Consider the following 17914-nt stretch of genomic DNA (forward strand, 5'->3'; position numbering starts at 1 on the left):
GGGAGGAGGTGGTCGTTGAGAGCGCCAAGGAGGAGGAAGAAGAAGAGGAGGAGGAGGAAGGAGGGGAACCTGATGCAGAGGAGTGCGGAGCAGAAGATGAGGACACAGGTGGGAACGATAGGGCGGAAGAGGAGGAGGAGAAGGAGGAGCCCCTCAACGACGAGGTGGCCAATGACGAGGAGGATGGGGGAGAGATGCCCGAGGAGACGGAGGCGGAGGAGGACCAAGCAGAGGGGGATGATGAGCAAAACGAGCAAGAAGGAGGAGAGATCGAAGGCGAGAGGGAGGAGGAAGAAAAGCTTGAGGGAGACGGCGAAGGTGAAGAGGAGGACAGAGAGGAGGAAAGTGATCTGGAAAAGGAAGATAATCTAGACAAGGAGGAGCTAGAGGAGGAGAGGGAAGATGAGGAGGAGGAAGACAGGGAAGATAATCTAGACAAGGAAGAGATAAAGGAGGAGAGGGAAGATGAGGAGGAAGACCGGGAAGATAATCTAGACAAGGAAGAGCTAGAGGAGGAGAGGGAAGATGAGGAGGAGGAAGACAGGGAAGATAATCTAGACAAGGACGAGATAGAGGAGGAGAGGGAAGATGAGGAGGAGGAAGACAGGGAAGATTATCTAGACAAGGACGAGATAGAGGAGGAGAGGGAAGATGAGGAGGAGGAAGACAGGGAAGATTATCTAGACAAGGAAGAGATAGAGGAGGAGATTGAAGATGAGGAGGGGGAGGACCATACGGATCAAGGCAGGGGGGAAGAAGAGGAGGTAGAGGGAGAGGAGGCAGAAGAGGAGCTAGAGGGAGACATGCTGGAGGAGCAGTTAGGGGACGATGGCGAGGTTTCAGAGACGGAGGAGGTAGAGGAAGGGGAGACAGAGGATGAAGGGCAGGAGGAGGAAGAGGAGAGTTAGCTGGTTGTGGAATCACAACAAAAGATCAAAGTAATAACCCGTGAGGGGAGACTCTTGTGGAGACTTCATGGATAGAAGGACACATGATGGCAGTCGATAGTGAGATAAAGAGAGTGAGAGTGTGAGAATGACAGAGAAAGAGTGAGAGAATGAGAGACGAGTGGGAGAGACATGTTACCTGTAGATAACACTGAATCAACTGCAATGTACGAACGCAAGGAGGAATGAAACATCCCTTACACCTTATATGCTCCGAAACACAGCCTTCATACTGTTGTGTGTGCTGTAGCACACACAACAAACGTTTGGAAGACAAATCGTGTGGGCAACTGAAAGAAAATATATCATTCGTCACCCGAGATATATTTCGCGGACAAGCGACAGAAAAACATGTACTGTACACCAAAAACTGATTTTTACCATATTTTAAATGTGTTCAAATGCTATAAATGTTGGAGCCTATGCACTGTATGGATTGGTAATAACTTAAAAACAGTGTTTCACAAGTCAATCTTTTACGACAGAGAGACCAATGAGCTGCATCACCTAGCATCTACTCTACATACATCACTGCCATAGGGAATTAGGGTTGAAAGTGAGTTTTATCAAACTTTTGTAGCACCCCTGGTCCAAAATACACACATGCAAACAAGTGCATGTGAAAAAACCTCCAGATGTCATGGACTATTGCTGTCTCGTTCTCAGTGACGCACGTACGTGGGCCTACATGTGTACACACAACACACACACACACACGCGCGCGCGCACATAAACTAAAGACTCTTTATGTTGGTGTTTGAATACTGAACAACATGGATACTAACTATTCTTCCATTTTTGTCGGAAAAATGTAAAGAAACGCAAAAAATGTCTTTGGAATATATATAGTCTGTTGTCTTTACTCTCCGTGTTTTCCTTTGGAATCAAAACTGCTGGGTAGGCCCTGGTCTGGGAACAGAGCAACAGTCACATATTCCAACTGATACGTCACGCCGTTGGATATGGGAAACCATTCTATCTATAACGTCATGATAAAACGTGCTATATATGGTGTGGGGATAACAACATCAAGGGCTTTTTTTTTGTCCAGTTATAAACACAGATCTTCAAGAAGAAAAGGCTAACTCATAACATTCAGCTCAAACTGGAACCGCCATATACTACCCTAAACAAGGTATTGCAACGACATCATGGATGAAGTCCCGATGACAAATCACAGCCACTTTCGTAGAGAAATACGCCATCAGTTCCTTCTGACCGAGTTCTTTGACCTGTCGAGACATGGTCTCTGGAACCAGGGTAACCGGTGTGATGGTCTTCCGCCATTCCCCATTTTGTCTTTGTTTATTTATTGTAAAAAAAAAAGAAGAAGCTTTTGGCACTTTATCTAACACCTCTGTTACAAATATGTATATAGTGAACATGTATTTTAATCTGCTGATGTCACACAATAAATATGATTGGTCAACAAAGTTACCATGCACCTCCAATATGGTTTTTCACTTCCATATTTGTCCCCGTATTTGTATTTTGAACCCAAAAAACTGTTTTCTGAGAGATTTCGGGACGTGTATGGATTAGCTTTGAACCCCACGTAGAAATAACATAGAAAAACAGAAATATTTTTTCCCTTTAATAATAACATTAATACTAAATTGTTCTACATTTACAGGGATAACGACAGGTACACAACACTTTAAATACAGAACACTTTCATTCTCACTTCTCCCCTGATTTTCAGCTCTTCCAAAACGAAACCAAGTAAAAGGAATCTAAACGTATCGAAAGCATTTGGCTCGGCATACGCTAAACGTAATCCTGGAAACAAACCCAAAACAATGTGAGTGTGGGCAGGCATGTGGGAGGCACAGGCGTGAGTAGAAAATATTAGAAAAGAGAATATAAAAACCGTAAAGGGGGCAGTGCTCCAACCCACAGTAGAGAGCTGCGCATGTGTCAGTTTAATGACTCACAACCTGCATCATTTTAATCACTGTCGATTTATGAAAATATCAAGGTTATCGGCAAAAGTGATGTAAGCTCAGCCAACAAGCTCAGCAACAACAAAAAATAGGATAATAATAAATAATAGGAGCTCAGTATGTTCTAATTTTAGACGTCCACTAAAGATGTCCAGGGAGGGAAGCTCTCTATCTCGCCTGTTTCACTAAGCGGTTGGTCGCCGTGCAACAGTGCCAGTTTGTAGCGGAGCCGTAGCTTCAGCTGGAGAGGGAGAGAGAAAGAGAGGGGGGGGGAGAGGGAGAGGGAGAGAGAGGGAGAGGGAGAGAGAGGGAGAGGGGGGGGAGAGGGAGAGGGGGGGGAGAGGGAGAGGGAGAGGGACATTTTGAGAGCAAGGTTACAAAAGAGTAAGGCAGCAGCAATTATTGGTTCAAGACAAATGTCTTTGTCTACCAGTGTGCCCTGTGCTGTGCCTGGGTAAATCATAGCACTGATTAGGGTATAACACTTTTCCTCAGTCAGACCCTACTAATGAGCTGCTCATACGTCTCTATTTTAAAACAGAGGTTATGAAAGCTAGCATTTAGCTACAAAAATGAATCTATTTGATTCAATTCCCCATTTTAGAAGGGAAGTAATCACCTGAACCGAGTGGCAGCATATAATCACAGTAGTCATATCCTAACCTCTGCTCTATAAAGTATGCGTCCGTTAGTCACATAGCTATAACATATAATCATAACCCGGAAAACATGACACATAACTGGCAATGGTCATGGGTCTAATTTGATGATTAAGAACTTTCCATAATGGCAGAGTTCAAAATACAACCACAGGCTATTCTTCATTGCTTCAGTAAAATATTCGTCCTTCTTTTCTCACACATGAAAGGCCAATTGATACAGCCATGGATACACGCTTCAGCATGGGGTGTGTTGTGGTGCCACGGGGGCCACAGCTTACCTTCTGGGGGTTGGACAAGAGGAGAACCTGGGAGATGGCTGCTGGAGGTAGCACAGGGTTGAAGGGTGGCAGTTGTGAGCCAGAGGAAGGCTGGAGTTTCACGGACATGCCCTGCAGGAGAAGGAGTTGTCATTCAGACATTTAAACACCACAAAGGGGGAGACAGGAAAAATAGATGACTATTGAGAAGAAATCCCTTTTTATCCCGGGGAATCCCAAACAAATGGCATTTCATTCAGAAAGTCATCTAGGAGCACAGATCATCATCGCAAAGACTCTGCGACAAAATAAATAATCATCATTGTTTTTCGTTTGGATGAAAAAATGTGGTTTGGTTTGGAGGATTTCGGCAACCTTTGGCACGGCGGCCTTGAACAGGAAGTCCCTCACAGGAAGGGAGGAGGTGTTGATGGCAGAGAGAACCACCACGGCTTCGCCGGGATTTTCCCTTGGAGGGTCCCGGGGGAAGTGGAGGGAGACGTGCACCCCGGCCTGGTCCCACACTGGGAGGGGCTCCAGCTGGCCTGATGGACCAGAGAGAGGCGGAGACCGGTTTGGTAAGTTTGTTACTCATTACCTATTCATGACATTGTTGATATCTAAACGTGCATCTTATTCTTTTAACTTTTATTCTCTTTAATTGAATCTTCAATCGTTGCAAACTTATACTCCACTGTTGTACCGCAAAGAAACTGAATTCCATGCACAATATAGAGGCCATTCAATTTACATTTACATTACATTACAATGTAACTGTTAATGTAAATGTAAATGCAGTCATTATGTTTGTAATAATGCCGCCTGTGGGCATAGCTGCTTGTCTGACACACCAAAACAACATTCTAGTCTCGGGGTTAACACAACACCGCAAGCTTGTTCGCACCGCAACTAATAAAGTTGTAACATCGCTGCGTAACAGCATTATCCCTGCAGCACCCTACAGAGCACTGTGGCTGTATTAACGCTGTACTTATACGACCGTGAACGACAGGCACCCGTCTCTAATAATCACTCTTAATGAATGGGTCAAGCTGGAGGTGGACATACTGGGCCTGACTGCATCCATGGGAAGGTGGGTGTTTGTACAGGGCTGGGGAGGAGGCCGACGGCCCTCTGATTCCCCTGGGGACAGAGGGCCGTCCAGGGGCTGGCACTGCAGCGTGAGAGGCAGTCCTGATACAGCAGATGGTGGGTTTTGGATGAATGAGCTGTCAGGATTAAAGATACGAGTCAGTATTTAGACGACTTAAGACGAAAAAAAACAAATCAAATCGACAAAAATGAGTCCCTTAAAGGCCGATTAACCTATGCAGTTAGAAAGGGAGAGTTGAGGGGGGTGTTCGATTGGTTGCAATCTACGACCTCACCGCTAAATCCTTAACACTGTACCTTTAATTAAAAGTTTACGGGTAAAAAAGCAACTTTGCCAGACATTGATATTTGAATATAATATATATATATATATACACAGTCATATCCCTCTCGGTTTACATACACAGCGTACCAGATGGTGTCAGCCCCCTTCCCAGAGCTGCCTTTTGCCCTAGAGCCACTCTGAGCTGGGAGGAAGTAGTCACCACCTCCACATGCATCATCGTAATTCATCCGAAGTCCTCTGCTGACCTGAGAGACACGAACAAGCTGGTTGAAGGAGATGAGTGCAGCTCTTGATGTATTTTGTAATGGTCTGCATTCAGGCCGCACCAGCAGTATTTATCTAAAGTATGTATTTTGTAATGGTCTGTATTCATTCCTTACCAGCAGTAGTTCTTTAGAGTATGTATTCCGCGTCCCTTCCGTCCGACAGGGTTGGGCATGTTCAGTTTTGCCTGGAGCACAAGGAGCGCACATTTTGTCTCATGTTTGAGGCAAGTCCCAAGATATATATAGAATCATAATGTTTTCAAACAGAGCAGAGCAAATGTGGCAGGGCTGTATTTTGACGCCCACTTCGTCTAGGACTCAAGTCTATTTTTGACCCAGAAATTCAAAAAGTATTTTGATACAGCATTGTGCTTTGGGGTTTAACGTGTCGAAAGAAGATAATCACACTGAGCAGCGATACATGATGACCTCTACATTACTGATTTCTCAAATGAAATGTTTTAATGGTCGGACAGATTCCTCACCTAAGTCAATGAGCTCCAGGTCAACCCCTGAGGGGAGGGTACCATTCCCACTGGGGGCAGGGGGAGGGAGGGACGAGAGGAGGAACAGAGGAGAGGAGGAGAGGGGGGATTCTGCTGTTCTTTGGTTTGGTGGGGCGTCCAGGGCGGACAGGTCAATGAGGTGGTAGCTTCGAATCCCCCTGGGACTGGTGGGTGGCGCTACAGAAAGAGGAGAGGCACATCATCACATTTAAATGAGACATCTCCTTTACATGAGATCATTTGCCAAAAGTGACTTCCCAAGTAAGACTGAGCTCTGCAAGAGCATACAATTGATCAATATTAGAGATACAACCAAATGTACGTATGTTCAAGTTTCAGAAAGTAATAGACAAGTACATGATGTCTGTAGGAATCATATACAAGTTTTCACTTTGAAAACATTCATCGAACGCAAAAAACTTTCTCGAAAAACCCTGTAACTATGAATGACAATTCTTTCAGTCATTTAGCAGAGATTTAAACCGAAGGTTTGGACTGGGAGTCAAACACTCTAACCACTAGAATATCCGACTGCTAACCCCAACCCTAGAACCAAAGCAAGAAACCCTTAAACCCAACCCCTTACCCTACTCCAGAATAGAAAACCAACCCCTAAAACCCAACATATTGGAACCCATAAACCTTACCTTGGAACAGAAAAAACCTTAGAACTGCGCCTAGTGGCTATATTAAAACATACCATAGACTGTATTTTCCTCTCTCCGTGATGTTCCTCGACTAGCTTGGTCCCCCTCGCTCTTCGCCGCCCTCTCCTTATAGGTGGTCACCACCTGCGTTAGCTCGTCGTTAGCCGCAAGAAGCTGCGCCAGCGCCGCATCGTCGTCTGTCGTTTCGCTGGCTAGCCGGAACAAGCTAGGTCTGAGTCGATCACAGTGCTCGTATAACACCTGTAGATTACAGGAGGAAACAAGTAGAAAGATTAACACACAAAATAAATAAATATCACAATAATAAACAGGGGGTTGATGTTGGGCTTGTTTAGAAACAACACTGAAACAGATTTATGAAAGAGAGACGTACAAACAAACGATGTCACACGTATATATAAATAACAAGGATTCGCTCCGTGCTACCAACAGTTGTGTGGTCATGTGAAGCTAAACAAACAACAATAAATAAATATCCAGAATAAGACAGAAATAAGCTTTAGAAACCATCACACAACTTATCTCACTATTATGTAGATCAGAAGGTCAGTTAAGAAATCTCTAGCCTACTTTTATTAATTTGAAAGAAAAATATAGCCAAACTTGTATTAATATATGAAAGGCAGTCACCAATGGAAACAATGTATCCCAATATAGTAATTTATTGCTGAACCAGATAGCCCTACCCAGTTTTCCAGCCTTTTAAATCAATATGTTATGAACGAATCAAACTAATCAAATGCGGCACTGTGATCTATTAATACTAGAACTGATATTTTCAACCCACTGTCATTTAAAACCGAAATAAAAAAAGCTTTGACCGAGTGCGTTTATGAATCCAGGCCTAAAAATGTCCAAAAATGTTTTAATGCCAGAAATGTGAGTGGTAGGAAAATAACTTTATCCAATGATTTTACTTAGAAACAATGAATTGGATATACTTTAGGCTTGTAATAACTACTGCATCAAGAGCATGAAGGCTACAGTTGAAGGGTCTTCGAATACTGTACAAACTCCTCAAGGGTCTCACAGTCACTATAAACATGACAGCGTACAGCCTAGACCAGCGTTTCCTAAACAATGTGTTAAACAAAAGGACCACCGATTCTGCCGTGATCAGCGTTTCCAGCGAGTGTGCGGTCGGATCGAGCGGAAGCACTGCAACGGTCGCGGGAGGAAAAAAGCATAGGAACCCCTGGCCTGTGCAATGTTTTTTTTTCTTTTAACACAACCCATACCCTGAGCTCCTCACTGTGCTGCACGGGGGCTCCAGTCCTGCTGCTCTTGGCCAGCAGCTCCCCCAGCTTGGAGACGCTGGTCTCCACCTCCTTCAGAGTCGAAACACGCCTCGATTCCCGCGCTGCCTTCTCCTGCTCCTGAGACACAAGAACACAGCGTCTCAGATGAACCGGGCTAGCTGTAATGTGACGCTCAAAACCCTTAGCCAATAGGGCGACGGCGCCGCCTCTGTGGGGGGTGGGGGGGGAGGGGGGCTGTGGGGGGACCCTCACCTCTTTGATGGTGTTTTTGATGAGTCTGTTGGCGGTCTGTAGGTCCTCGGGACATGTGCTCTTCAGGAGCCTGGCTAAGAGCTGGGGACGCCGTCACAATGCAGTTTCATATATATTTGACTTGGAGATTCACATTTAGAGAGTTTCATGGCAAAGTGCACATGTGTCTAGGGATTGTGATACTTAAGTACACAAACTTTGAACCACACAAAAGGCACAAACACACACGTACCTCTGCCTTGCCCTCCTTGTCAAAGACGGACTCTTTGGTTCTCTCTGATGGTGGGGGCATCGCAATTCGGTCTGACAATGTAGGGTCTTCTTTAACAATACCTTAAAAAACAACAGACAAATGCATATTTTTTTAAAAAGAACAACAAAGCTTTTCTTTGTGAATAAAGGTCGTAGTCATGTCGGAAGAATACAGTATCTCACAGCTGTCAGTGATGATTTGTGTTTTGTGTGTGTGTGTGTGTGTGTGTGTGTGTGTGTGTGTGTGTGTGTGTGTGTGTGTGTGTGTGTGTGTGTGTGTGTGTGTGTGTGTGTGTGTGTGTGTGTGTGTGTGTGTGTTGACACCTTGTTTCTTAAGCATTCTGTATGCTTCCTGGATCTTGGCTTCCTCTTTGAGCCACAGAGTCCAGCCGTAGAGCACCTCAGTCACCCGCTCCTTCACCCTGTCTGAGCTCCATTTGCCCAAGTACTGTGGAGGTAGAACCAACAGGTTGAGAGAGGGGGACAATAACATGCAGTCTCATTCATAACTATTACTAATTGCATTTTTATCAAAAGCAAGTGTATATGTTAATGAGGTAGGGGTTGTGCATCTTGCTCAGGGGCGCTGCTGAAAGTACATGCATACGGCAGGGATGAGGGTTGAACCCAGAAACTTTTGGATGGAGGTCAACACCACATTTCTCTCCTTTAAGCCCTCCTCAGCCCCCCTTAAATACTCCTTTTCAATGCTTGCTACAGGTTTAACCATTACAAGCAAACATGTATGTGTTATTAACATCAAAGGTTAATATACAGAACCATGTCAGCTCAGCTGTACACAATTTTTAAAAGAGCCTTATTCACAGATTCCCATATAAGCCCTTTATTATTGAGTAATGTGTGAATATGTTTAATAACTAGCATTGTCTATAGACAAATTAAGCAGATATGCTGGAACGAACTTTGAGAAGTGAAATCTTTTGAGGTTGCGATAAAACGAAATGCCTACTTTAGGTTTGACTTATATAATGTTATATAATGTTTCAATTTATACAAATTTAAACATTATTATTGTTGTTGTTATTGCTCTGAATTAAAATGTGTGACCTTTGGAATCAGCACTTTGATGAGTTCATTGAGAAAACGGAATTTAACGGCCTCCACTTGAAATCTCCTGCCACAGTTGTCCATGCATGCTTCCAGAATCTGAAATGCAGGAAATTTAAATTATCTAACAAATTACAAGCAAAAGAAATTACAGACATTTTTCTTTCAATTGACACGTGTATGGCTCACACACTCATGCACGCGCACACACAAACACAAGTTCAATAAGGGCGTTTCCTGACACTGTCAAGAGCTTCTCTAAACACTACTAATAATATGAAACTGCTCTTCGCGCATGAAAGCATGTCATGGCTGTCATGTGATGATGGTTACTCATAAAGGCCAAAGCATAAACCACTTGTAAAAACAAGAACTAAATGTCTCCAAAACACACAAGAGTACCACTAGTTTTCTTTTTTGTTTTTTTAAGTAATGAGTAAACCAAGGTCTAATTGGAGTGGTAAAGGAAGAACAGAGAAGGTTTAGCTCAGCATTGGACTCCAGATAGGATAAAGGGTGTTGTTGCATGTGGCGTGAGGCCTCACGGTGAGAGCCTGCAGAGCTTCGTTGTCCTGGGGCGACTGGATCTTGTGGGCCAGAAGCCGCGTCGCTACCTGAGGACTGACACACAAGCGACAGCTCACTCAGATTGGAAACACGCCATGGGGAAACACAAAAGGGACTCCGATCCATTGAGGACATAACTAAGGAGTTAAAAGGACCCATTAAGAGTATGACATGAGTACTGTATGAGAAGGTTGGCTTTCATTCATGTTCATTTCATTCTACACCCCCTTTGCCTATCCTTTTGGCTGGAAGTAACTTTTGAAAAACTAGTAATGAGTGAGTAAGAACCATTGCCGGTTCGTTATGTCCTCTAAACCTCAAAATGGTGGTCACATCAAAATTGCCCCTTCATTTCAAACAAGTTTACTCTGTGACACCTCTCTTACCCATCGGTCTCCTGGTTGACAAGTTGGTAGAATTCCTGGATACAATCCCACCTGTCTTCAATATTATTGGGGTCTGTGGCTTTATCTGAAAGGAAGGTAGGAGTTTAGCAGTGTGTGTGTGTGTGTGTGTGTGTGTGTGTGTGTGTGTGTGTGTGTGTGTGTGTGTGTGTGTGTGTGTGTGTGTGTGTCAACATAAACCAACTTTTAACTTAAACAACTTGGAACATAAACAAACCCTCCTAAATCACGTGCTTTGTGCGATTGGCCCTAATGTATGATTTACAACGCATACAACACTTGGTGACCATTGAACGCAGGTAGGCTATACAGTACTACACAGTTGCATAGTCGAGTGTGTGATCAAAGGTAGCAAATGCAGTCCCAATTATGGTTGACTGTTGTTGCCCACCGTTATTTATGAAACCTCACACTTCCTGTTCACTCGTAAATGGCTTTTACCGTCGTCTGGCGTAAATTTGTCTTTTATAACTCATGCAAACAAACCGATCACATGCACTATACAAACTGTTTTAACAACAACATCGTTTAATAGAGAACGAGTGCATTCGAAACCAAGCAATCGTACCCAAGAAAGTATCGTTTCCTATAGTCGTCTTCTAACGTTTCATATCATTTATTCATTTTTAAATGTTTTTTTAGCCGACACTTACTGAGCCATGAGTCCAGGTTTTCTTCTCCGTCTCTTTTCGCCATGGAGCCGTTGTGCATACTCTTGTCGGGGATCAGACTTGTTTTATTTACACACAACGCGTAGTTTCTCTGGTTGTGGACTCAGTGTACAGCTATCAAACTGCTATTCGGGTTGTCCTTGTCTAGCCCAGCGCAGCAATGCGTAGCGACATGTGACACTCGTTATCTGCTTAGTCAGGATCATGCGAATCGATTCCCTTCTAAAGAAAAAAAACTCGCCCTTCAAAGTCAAATATATATATTTTTTACAATCTTTCAGAACTTGGTGAGCTAAAAAATAAATAAATCATGAATCGAACTTTTATACAAAATCATTTTATTGTAAAATATGTACACAATTGCAGCAGGCTATTCAAATGCTGAGGATATTTCAGCTAATTGGTGAGAGAAGGAGAAGTTTCTGGAATCTATGAATGACTTCCCTGCGTCCCAAAGACACCATCATCTCCGCTACACTTGGACCTTGCTGCATGGCCACAGGACACACAAACAGAGGGGAATTGGGGGATTCGATTAGACAGTATAACAATGTACCGGTACCTGTGACATGACGATAAAACAATCAAGATCCAACTTTAAATTTAACTTTTAAGTGTGGTCAAATGATAAAGCTGTTACAATGTCACTCATGTCTGTATAACTTCAGCATCATTCACTTATAATAGCATTATGATACCTGTAGGCCACTGAGGGACAGTCTCAAGAGCTTCATGACGTCCCTGTATTTGGTGGCCTTGGCGCTCTTAGCCAGAGTTTTCAGGTCCTTGCTGAGAGCCTCCACAGACAGCTCTTCCCCTTGCGCTTCAATGAACCTGTGCGGAAAGGAAAACAAGAAACAGACCAGATCTGATTCAGAGATCACAGGTGACTACAAGACCATGGGATCCTGTGATGAAACCAAACCAAACCACACCACACCACACCACACCACACCACACACACACACACACACGCGCTGATTTTATTAGAACCATTTAGTCATTCTCCCTTTCATCCAAAGTGACGTACAGTGAATCAGATACATGTCATTAGGAAGGAGGTACAACCTTCATGTAGTGTCTGGGAATCCAAAATAGTCACATTTGGCACAGATTGGAATACACACATCCACCCCAGCATATCATACATGCCTCTAGATTCTTCAGATACACTTGTGTGGTCCAAGCAGCTTCCTCATGTAAACATATGTTGGTTAAAAAAAAAAAAATCATTTAGGAGCAGTACTTTACCTCAGGAAAAGAGAGGTAATGTGCTGGGTCTCTGAGGTGAGTGCTGCCACCTGCTGGTAGGACACAGAAGGGCGCACCCAGAGGTAGGAGTAGCCCGGGGTCACCAGCTCCTTGAGGGAGGATATGTGGCCCTGCAGAAGTAACACAGGCAACATAAGCCTCGGGTCTAAACAGCCACCACTGATCCTGCTATGCTAGTGATCCCATTTGGGGGCTGCCTGCTAGAACGCAAGCTTTCCAACTTTGTTAATTTATTTATTGTAAATATTACTTATCTAATTTTATTCCAAATACCACATTTTATTTTTATCCTTTATACTTAATGCACCGCGGGTCAGAGACGAACGAAATTTCGGTTCTTCTATTTGTCTAGTACACTTGTTGTAAATGACAATAAAGCTGACTTTGATGTTATTGAATCCCATCTGGAGGCTGTTTTGTCATTGTGCGCAAACTCTCTTGTGAATCTTCACCCCCCTCTCCACAAGGTAGGCTAATCATTCAGGGTGGGAATCATCTTACAGAAGGCACCTTATCTCTCTTCTTAAACTGTTGATTCTCTGGTAAAAACATGTGAAGCGTGTTTACCTTGCGAAGGCGTAGGATGCGAGTGATGTAGCTCCCACGAAGAACGTCTTTGTCCTGGATCTCTTCTGCGTAGGCCTTCTGAATGTGTTCCTGCAGATCCTTCACCAGCGAATCACTTTGCTCCTCGTCTTCTATTCGCTGCTCGAGGTGGATTCTAAGCAAATGAAAATGTTTCACCAAATAAAGAGCTTACTGGCACATGTCAACCAAGGCTGAAGTTAAGCATGCTCGGGAGAAGCCACACCTGACAGTACAAAAATGAATCAAACAGTTTGCCATGGGAAGTCACGACAAGCTCTGACACAAAAACAGAAAGAAAGCTAGACAGAAAGTCTAGCTTTCTAGACTTTCAGATTGTAAGAAAGAGAGCGAGAGACAGAAGGCGGACTCACCGGTTGAACTCTGGGATTTTTTCCAGGTCAAGTAAAGCAGAGTGGGTTGTGATCTTGGATGGGTTGAACTCTGAGATCAGGTCCTCCATCTTCCTGCCTATTCTATTAGCTGCATGGTGACAGAAGCATTTCATAAGTCCGCGTTAGTAAATAAATAAAAAAACACAATGTGTCACCCATGGCTAATAATAATAATAATAATAAATTAAATGCATATAGCGCTTAATATAGTACTCTAAGACGCTTTACATATTGGCCTATCAAAACTATGTAAGACAGACTAGGAATAAAAGAAAAACAGAGGTTAAACATGAAGAATAAGGTGGGAGTTAGGTGGGGAAGGCTAGTGTGAAAAGGTATGTTTTGAGGGCAGATTTGAAAGAAGAGAGGGTTGGAGAGACTTTGATGTGGGAGGGGAGTGAATTCCAAAGGGATCCCTAATGTGGACTGTTAATGCGATACCAGACACTCTATTCATCCCACAGAGACAGCATGCATTGGTGAGTCATGCAGTTTCCCTTTGGTTTAATAATAGCTGAAACGATGTCACATATCAATCTCATTTTAACTGAGAACCATGACTTGGCCTAAATCGCAGCCATTCAGAATTGGCAATCGCAATAATCTTTGTTTGACAACAGATGGTGCTGTCCCCACAGACTGAATACTTGATATCATATATCACTTCCCTTAAAGTGTCCCGCGCAACTGGGTGAGATGTATTATTAATTGAAATGAATAATACATTGCTTAACTACATTTTTAAACAAATCCTGATTTGTAAGCAAAGCTCCATTTTTTGTCACATAAGCGAGCAAAAAAACGGCTTGTTGTCGAGCAGTGGACACAGGTAGTCACAATAACCACCATAACCACAACAACAACAGCCCCCACCCGCTCCCTCACTTACTGGCGAAGCCCGAGCCACAGTGGGTGGTGAGGTCCAGCAGTGCCTGGGGCAGGACGCCGGCCTGCTGGAAGCGCTGGATGAAGATGTCCCCCTGCCTCTTGGACAGCTTGCTGCCGTCCCGGTTCAGGAGCAGCGGCAGGTGGGCGAAGGCCGGCGGGCTCCAGCCCAGGGCGCGGTACAGCAGCAGGTGCTTGGAGGTGGAGATGAGCCACTCGGAGCCCCGCAGCACGTGGCTGATGCCCATGAGGTGGTCGTCCACCACGTTGGCCAGGTGGTAGGTGGGGAAGCCGTCCGCCTTCATGACCACGGGGTCGCCCTCCACCTGCAGGGGGGGGGGGGGGGGGGGGGGGGGGACCAGGAAGAGAGGAGGAGGGGATGGAGAGGAAGGAGGAGGAACCAGAGATGAGGGGACTGAACAGGCACTGACAACCAACGTGAATGGTAATTACAGGCTGTCGCCCTGTAGGGTTGACTCCGCCGTCGTTATTCAATGGGATTCATTGAATGGGATTTTGTAAAAAGAAGGAAATTATCTTGGTATGTTGTGTATCAAAATACAAGATGCACATTGTGAAAAACAGCTGTAGAGTCATCGTTAAAAATCTTAATAGGAATAAGAATAGTCAGCCTCAAGTATTAATAATGTTACGAAAATATTGAAAACATAAAATGTGGTACATTAAACACAGTAGTTCATTCACACCTCCCTCGAGGTCCAACACAATCCTCTCCCACCTGGGCCACCTCATGCTGGTTCCAGCCGAAGACAAGGTCCTGGAAGGGCTCGACCCCAGACCGCAGCCTGAAGCGGATCACACGTGGACCTCCCGTAGACAGCTTCTCCTGCACCTGCTCCGCCCTCAGGTGTCGGCATCGGTTATCATATCTGCCCAGCGAGATGGAACATCAGCCACACTTACACACTGACAACACTGAAGTAACAAAATATCTCCTATAGATATCAACTCACTCCCGTTCTGGTTAAAGATCCAATATATGGATTACAGATTGCCTCCAATGATTGGAATAGTCTGACCTAAATGATGGGCTAAAAAGTGTGTCGGGCTCCCCTGAAGGTTTAAGTACATACGAGTACCCTCTATATGAAGATCTGATCTCTACAATGGAAGTACACCGATCGGTTCAACCACCTTACCATGAGGGTCCATACGGACCGCGCGGGCTGCATGGGGCTAGTGTTTACCTGGGCGTCTGTCCGCTGCGCAGCGCCTCCTTCTTGAGAAGCTCCAGTCTTTGCGTGCTACAAAAGCAGTAGTAGGCGTGACCGGCGTCCACGAGGCCCAGGGCGGCCTGTGTGTATAGCTCCAGTCTCTCGGACTGTCGGTAGGGGCCCAGCGGACCTCCGCGACGAGGGCTCTCGTCTGGAGGAATACCTGGACCAACGGTTACAGACACAGCAGACACGGCTCCAGCATGGCACGGAAATAACCCAATTATCACCTCACGTTGTGGCAGTGTAAATTTTAACGATACTAATAGAGCAATAGTTTATAATCGTTTAGATTGGTTGAGAGACTGAGCAGTAATAACCAACAGGATCCTACCAGCCCATTCCAGCATATCTTCTATGGCCTCGTCTGCTCCCGGTACCAGTCTGTTCTGGTCCGTGTCTTCAAGGCGGAGGATGAAAGTTCCTCCATGCTTCTTTGCAAAGATGAAGTTGTACAAAGCAGTGCGGAGACCCCCTAAATGTAGGAACCCTGCAATGTGTCGACAGACCTCGCTAAGTCATTATATTGCACTAGGTATCCAACTTTTTTTTAATTGTTATGGATGCTTCTGTCCCTGAATTGATTATGGTTAATAACAACAATTTAATAACAGTTGAAGCTGTCTTGTTATTTTTGACACCGGAAGCTTACCTGTAGGACTCGGTGCAAACCTCACTCTGACTTCACCGTTTTCTGTGGATGGGCATGTTTTCTCAGATACGTTGCAGTCTTGGTCTGTACATAAATTCCTAACGGCTGATATTTTGGACTCCTGCTTAAACGGTGTATTCGTCAACGACGTGCATCCGATGCAGGTAGAAGAGTATGTTAGCCCGGCGTTACTAGTCAGGACAAATCGATGTAACGCCGTGAAGAGATGACACCTGGAAGTCACCGCGGAGACTGACAGCGAGAACATGGTCATACAAGAAGAGACACTTGCGCTAGTGAACACAGCCACACACATACACCACGTGGCTACCAGCTTAGGTATTATCGAACATTACAGTCGAGCTCCATTATTGTCTTAATTCATTCATTTAATAGTTCGATTTAGGACGCATCGTTGTTTTTACCCGGACCATGTAGTTTCAGAGCGAACCCGTTCTTCCTCGCGAGAGGTCATGGCGTGCCGGGTGTTTCTACAGCTTATACCGCCATCTGGCGGACATTTCTTCTGCTGTTGACCTTGGTGCTTCAGTGTTGGACGTTGGGGAGGAACTAGGCTTTCTATATTACTGTTGATTTCACTGACAGTCTACTCTAGGGTGATGGTGGTGGTGGTGGCAATCAATCAAGAATGTAGGAACATCACAAATCTAACTAGGGGTAATCTTTGTCCTCCCTCAGACTATGTCCTGAGGGAGGTGTTGAAGTGACACAACTGGTTCTTCTTCTTTTCTGTTTAAACCAGATGATAATGAGTCATAAATTGCCTGTGGATGTCTTTATCTGTTCTCACATTAAGCTAAGGTTATTATCGCTAAGTATTTACCAAGGTCAAGTGAGCTTTCAAGTCACCCGATGTTGACATTGATGTTATAGAAAATAGGCTATAGGGATATGTCTGCCTATAGGCGTGTTTAAATTGTGACTCAAATTCTAACAAAAGAAAGAATGTACTCTGGGACAAAGGTGAAATGAAGGCATGAGAGAAAAAACAACAAAGAACAAACAAGAGAGAGAACGGTAAAAGAGAGTTAACAAAGATAAAAAAAAGGATGAATGCATGATGAACAGGCCATGGTTCAATATAATCCCTTCTTCAAGGCATGCCCTTTAAACTAATGTATCCCATACGTTGTAGGGATTTAGTATGGGGAGGCCACCGTGCCGCCATTCAGCTATTTATGAGAAAACACAATTATTATGACAAAAATACGCTTGTTTATTAGAGGATTAAAGGGGACATATTATACCACCAGGTGTGAGAGAGTGATTAGCCTTACAAGCTTACGAAAATCTGCCCCATATGACATCACTAGTAGGCGGGTCCACCTAGATCTGTGCTGGATAGATGAGCAACGTTTACTTCAGTCCACTGGGTAGGCTGGTAGAGTCATCTATCCAGGCTAGTCACACTCACACCTGGTGGTATAATATGTCCCCTTTAACATGTCCAATAGACATGTTATTGTCTATTGGACATGTCTATTATTGAGTGAACAGCCTACTCACAAATAAAGACAAATAATTGTTATTACGGCTGGTATTTTGGCAATGGCCATTTTCTTTGACATGGTTTCTATATTAGTACAAGAAAACATCTCCCATGGAAAATGTACAATGTTAAATGTGCACTTTGATTTGTATACTTAAAATCTAACTCTGATCGACATTATATTGTTTTAGTGTTTCCCAAATGTAATATCCACAGGGGGTCGTCCACCCCAGAGATTAACACCAACACACAAAATAAT

General features: G+C 44.2%; 3 protein-coding genes across 4 annotated transcripts in view; 1 reads left to right on the top strand and 2 right to left on the bottom strand.

Moving 5' to 3' along the window:
- The window catches only part of LOC130380080 (cAMP-specific 3',5'-cyclic phosphodiesterase 4B-like), a 22708-nt gene extending 20035 nt beyond the window's left edge, over positions 1–2673 (top strand). The window contains exons 19-20 of the mRNA XM_056587264.1: positions 1–854; positions 2650–2673. The exon at positions 1–854 is cut by the window's left edge and continues 466 nt beyond it. Of these exons, the coding sequence (XP_056443239.1) occupies positions 1–854; positions 2650–2673 (878 nt within the window). The remainder of the gene's footprint in view (positions 855–2649) is intronic.
- On the bottom strand, positions 1406–11348 carry LOC130379564 (ADP-ribosylation factor-binding protein GGA3-like). Of its 2 annotated transcripts, none has more exons than XM_056586496.1 (16): positions 11104–11348; positions 10433–10517; positions 10025–10100; positions 9480–9578; positions 8736–8859; positions 8392–8492; positions 8160–8240; positions 7887–8024; positions 6681–6888; positions 5960–6157; positions 5589–5659; positions 5335–5453; positions 4878–5038; positions 4185–4354; positions 3831–3941; positions 1406–3131 (listed from the first exon to the last, which is right to left on the bottom strand). In XM_056586496.1, the coding sequence occupies exons 1-16, from the start codon at positions 11159–11161 to the stop codon at positions 3021–3023; spliced, it is 1911 nt and encodes a 636-aa protein (XP_056442471.1). In that variant the 5' UTR covers positions 11162–11348; the 3' UTR covers positions 1406–3020. The 2 variants fall into 2 exon arrangements, with proteins under 2 accessions (XP_056442471.1, XP_056442470.1); XM_056586495.1 differs by having other exon boundaries at positions 1408–3131; positions 5326–5453.
- Positions 11349–11470: 122 nt separating this feature from the next.
- On the bottom strand, positions 11471–16601 carry ears2 (glutamyl-tRNA synthetase 2, mitochondrial). Its single transcript, XM_056586500.1, has 10 exons — positions 16146–16601; positions 15828–15983; positions 15467–15656; positions 14998–15148; positions 14263–14584; positions 13353–13461; positions 12961–13114; positions 12373–12503; positions 11820–11955; positions 11471–11609 (listed from the first exon to the last, which is right to left on the bottom strand). The coding sequence occupies exons 1-10, from the start codon at positions 16459–16461 to the stop codon at positions 11514–11516; spliced, it is 1761 nt and encodes a 586-aa protein (XP_056442475.1). The 5' UTR covers positions 16462–16601; the 3' UTR covers positions 11471–11513.
- Between the last annotated feature and the right edge of the window lie 1313 nt (positions 16602–17914).

The sequence above is a fragment of the Gadus chalcogrammus genome, chromosome 3 (assembly GCF_026213295.1).
Source record: "Gadus chalcogrammus isolate NIFS_2021 chromosome 3, NIFS_Gcha_1.0, whole genome shotgun sequence".
In the NCBI taxonomy this organism is placed as follows: domain Eukaryota; kingdom Metazoa; phylum Chordata; class Actinopteri; order Gadiformes; family Gadidae; genus Gadus; species Gadus chalcogrammus.

Excerpts from the sequence above, each read along its gene's own strand:
- ears2 (XM_056586500.1), bottom strand. The coding sequence starts at position 16,461 with ATGTGTGTGGCTGTGTTCACTAGCGCAAGTGTCTCTTCTTGTATGACC. Across the intron at positions 15,657-15,827 it reads AGATATGCTGGAATGGGCTG|GTATTCCTCCAGACGAGAGC; the intron begins GTAGGATCCTGT and ends CCGTTGGTCCAG. Across the intron at positions 11,956-12,372 it reads ATTACCTCTCTTTTCCTGAG|GTTCATTGAAGCGCAAGGGG; the intron begins GTAAAGTACTGC and ends CTTTCCGCACAG.
- LOC130379564 (XM_056586495.1), bottom strand. The coding sequence starts at position 11,161 with ATGCACAACGGCTCCATGGCGAAAAGAGACGGAGAAGAAAACCTGGAC. Across the intron at positions 8,860-9,479 it reads TCAAAGTGCTGATTCCAAAG|TACTTGGGCAAATGGAGCTC; the intron begins GTCACACATTTT and ends CTACCTCCACAG. Across the intron at positions 6,158-6,680 it reads AGAGGAAAATACAGTCTATG|CGCCACCCACCAGTCCCAGG; the intron begins GTATGTTTTAAT and ends CTCTTTCTGTAG.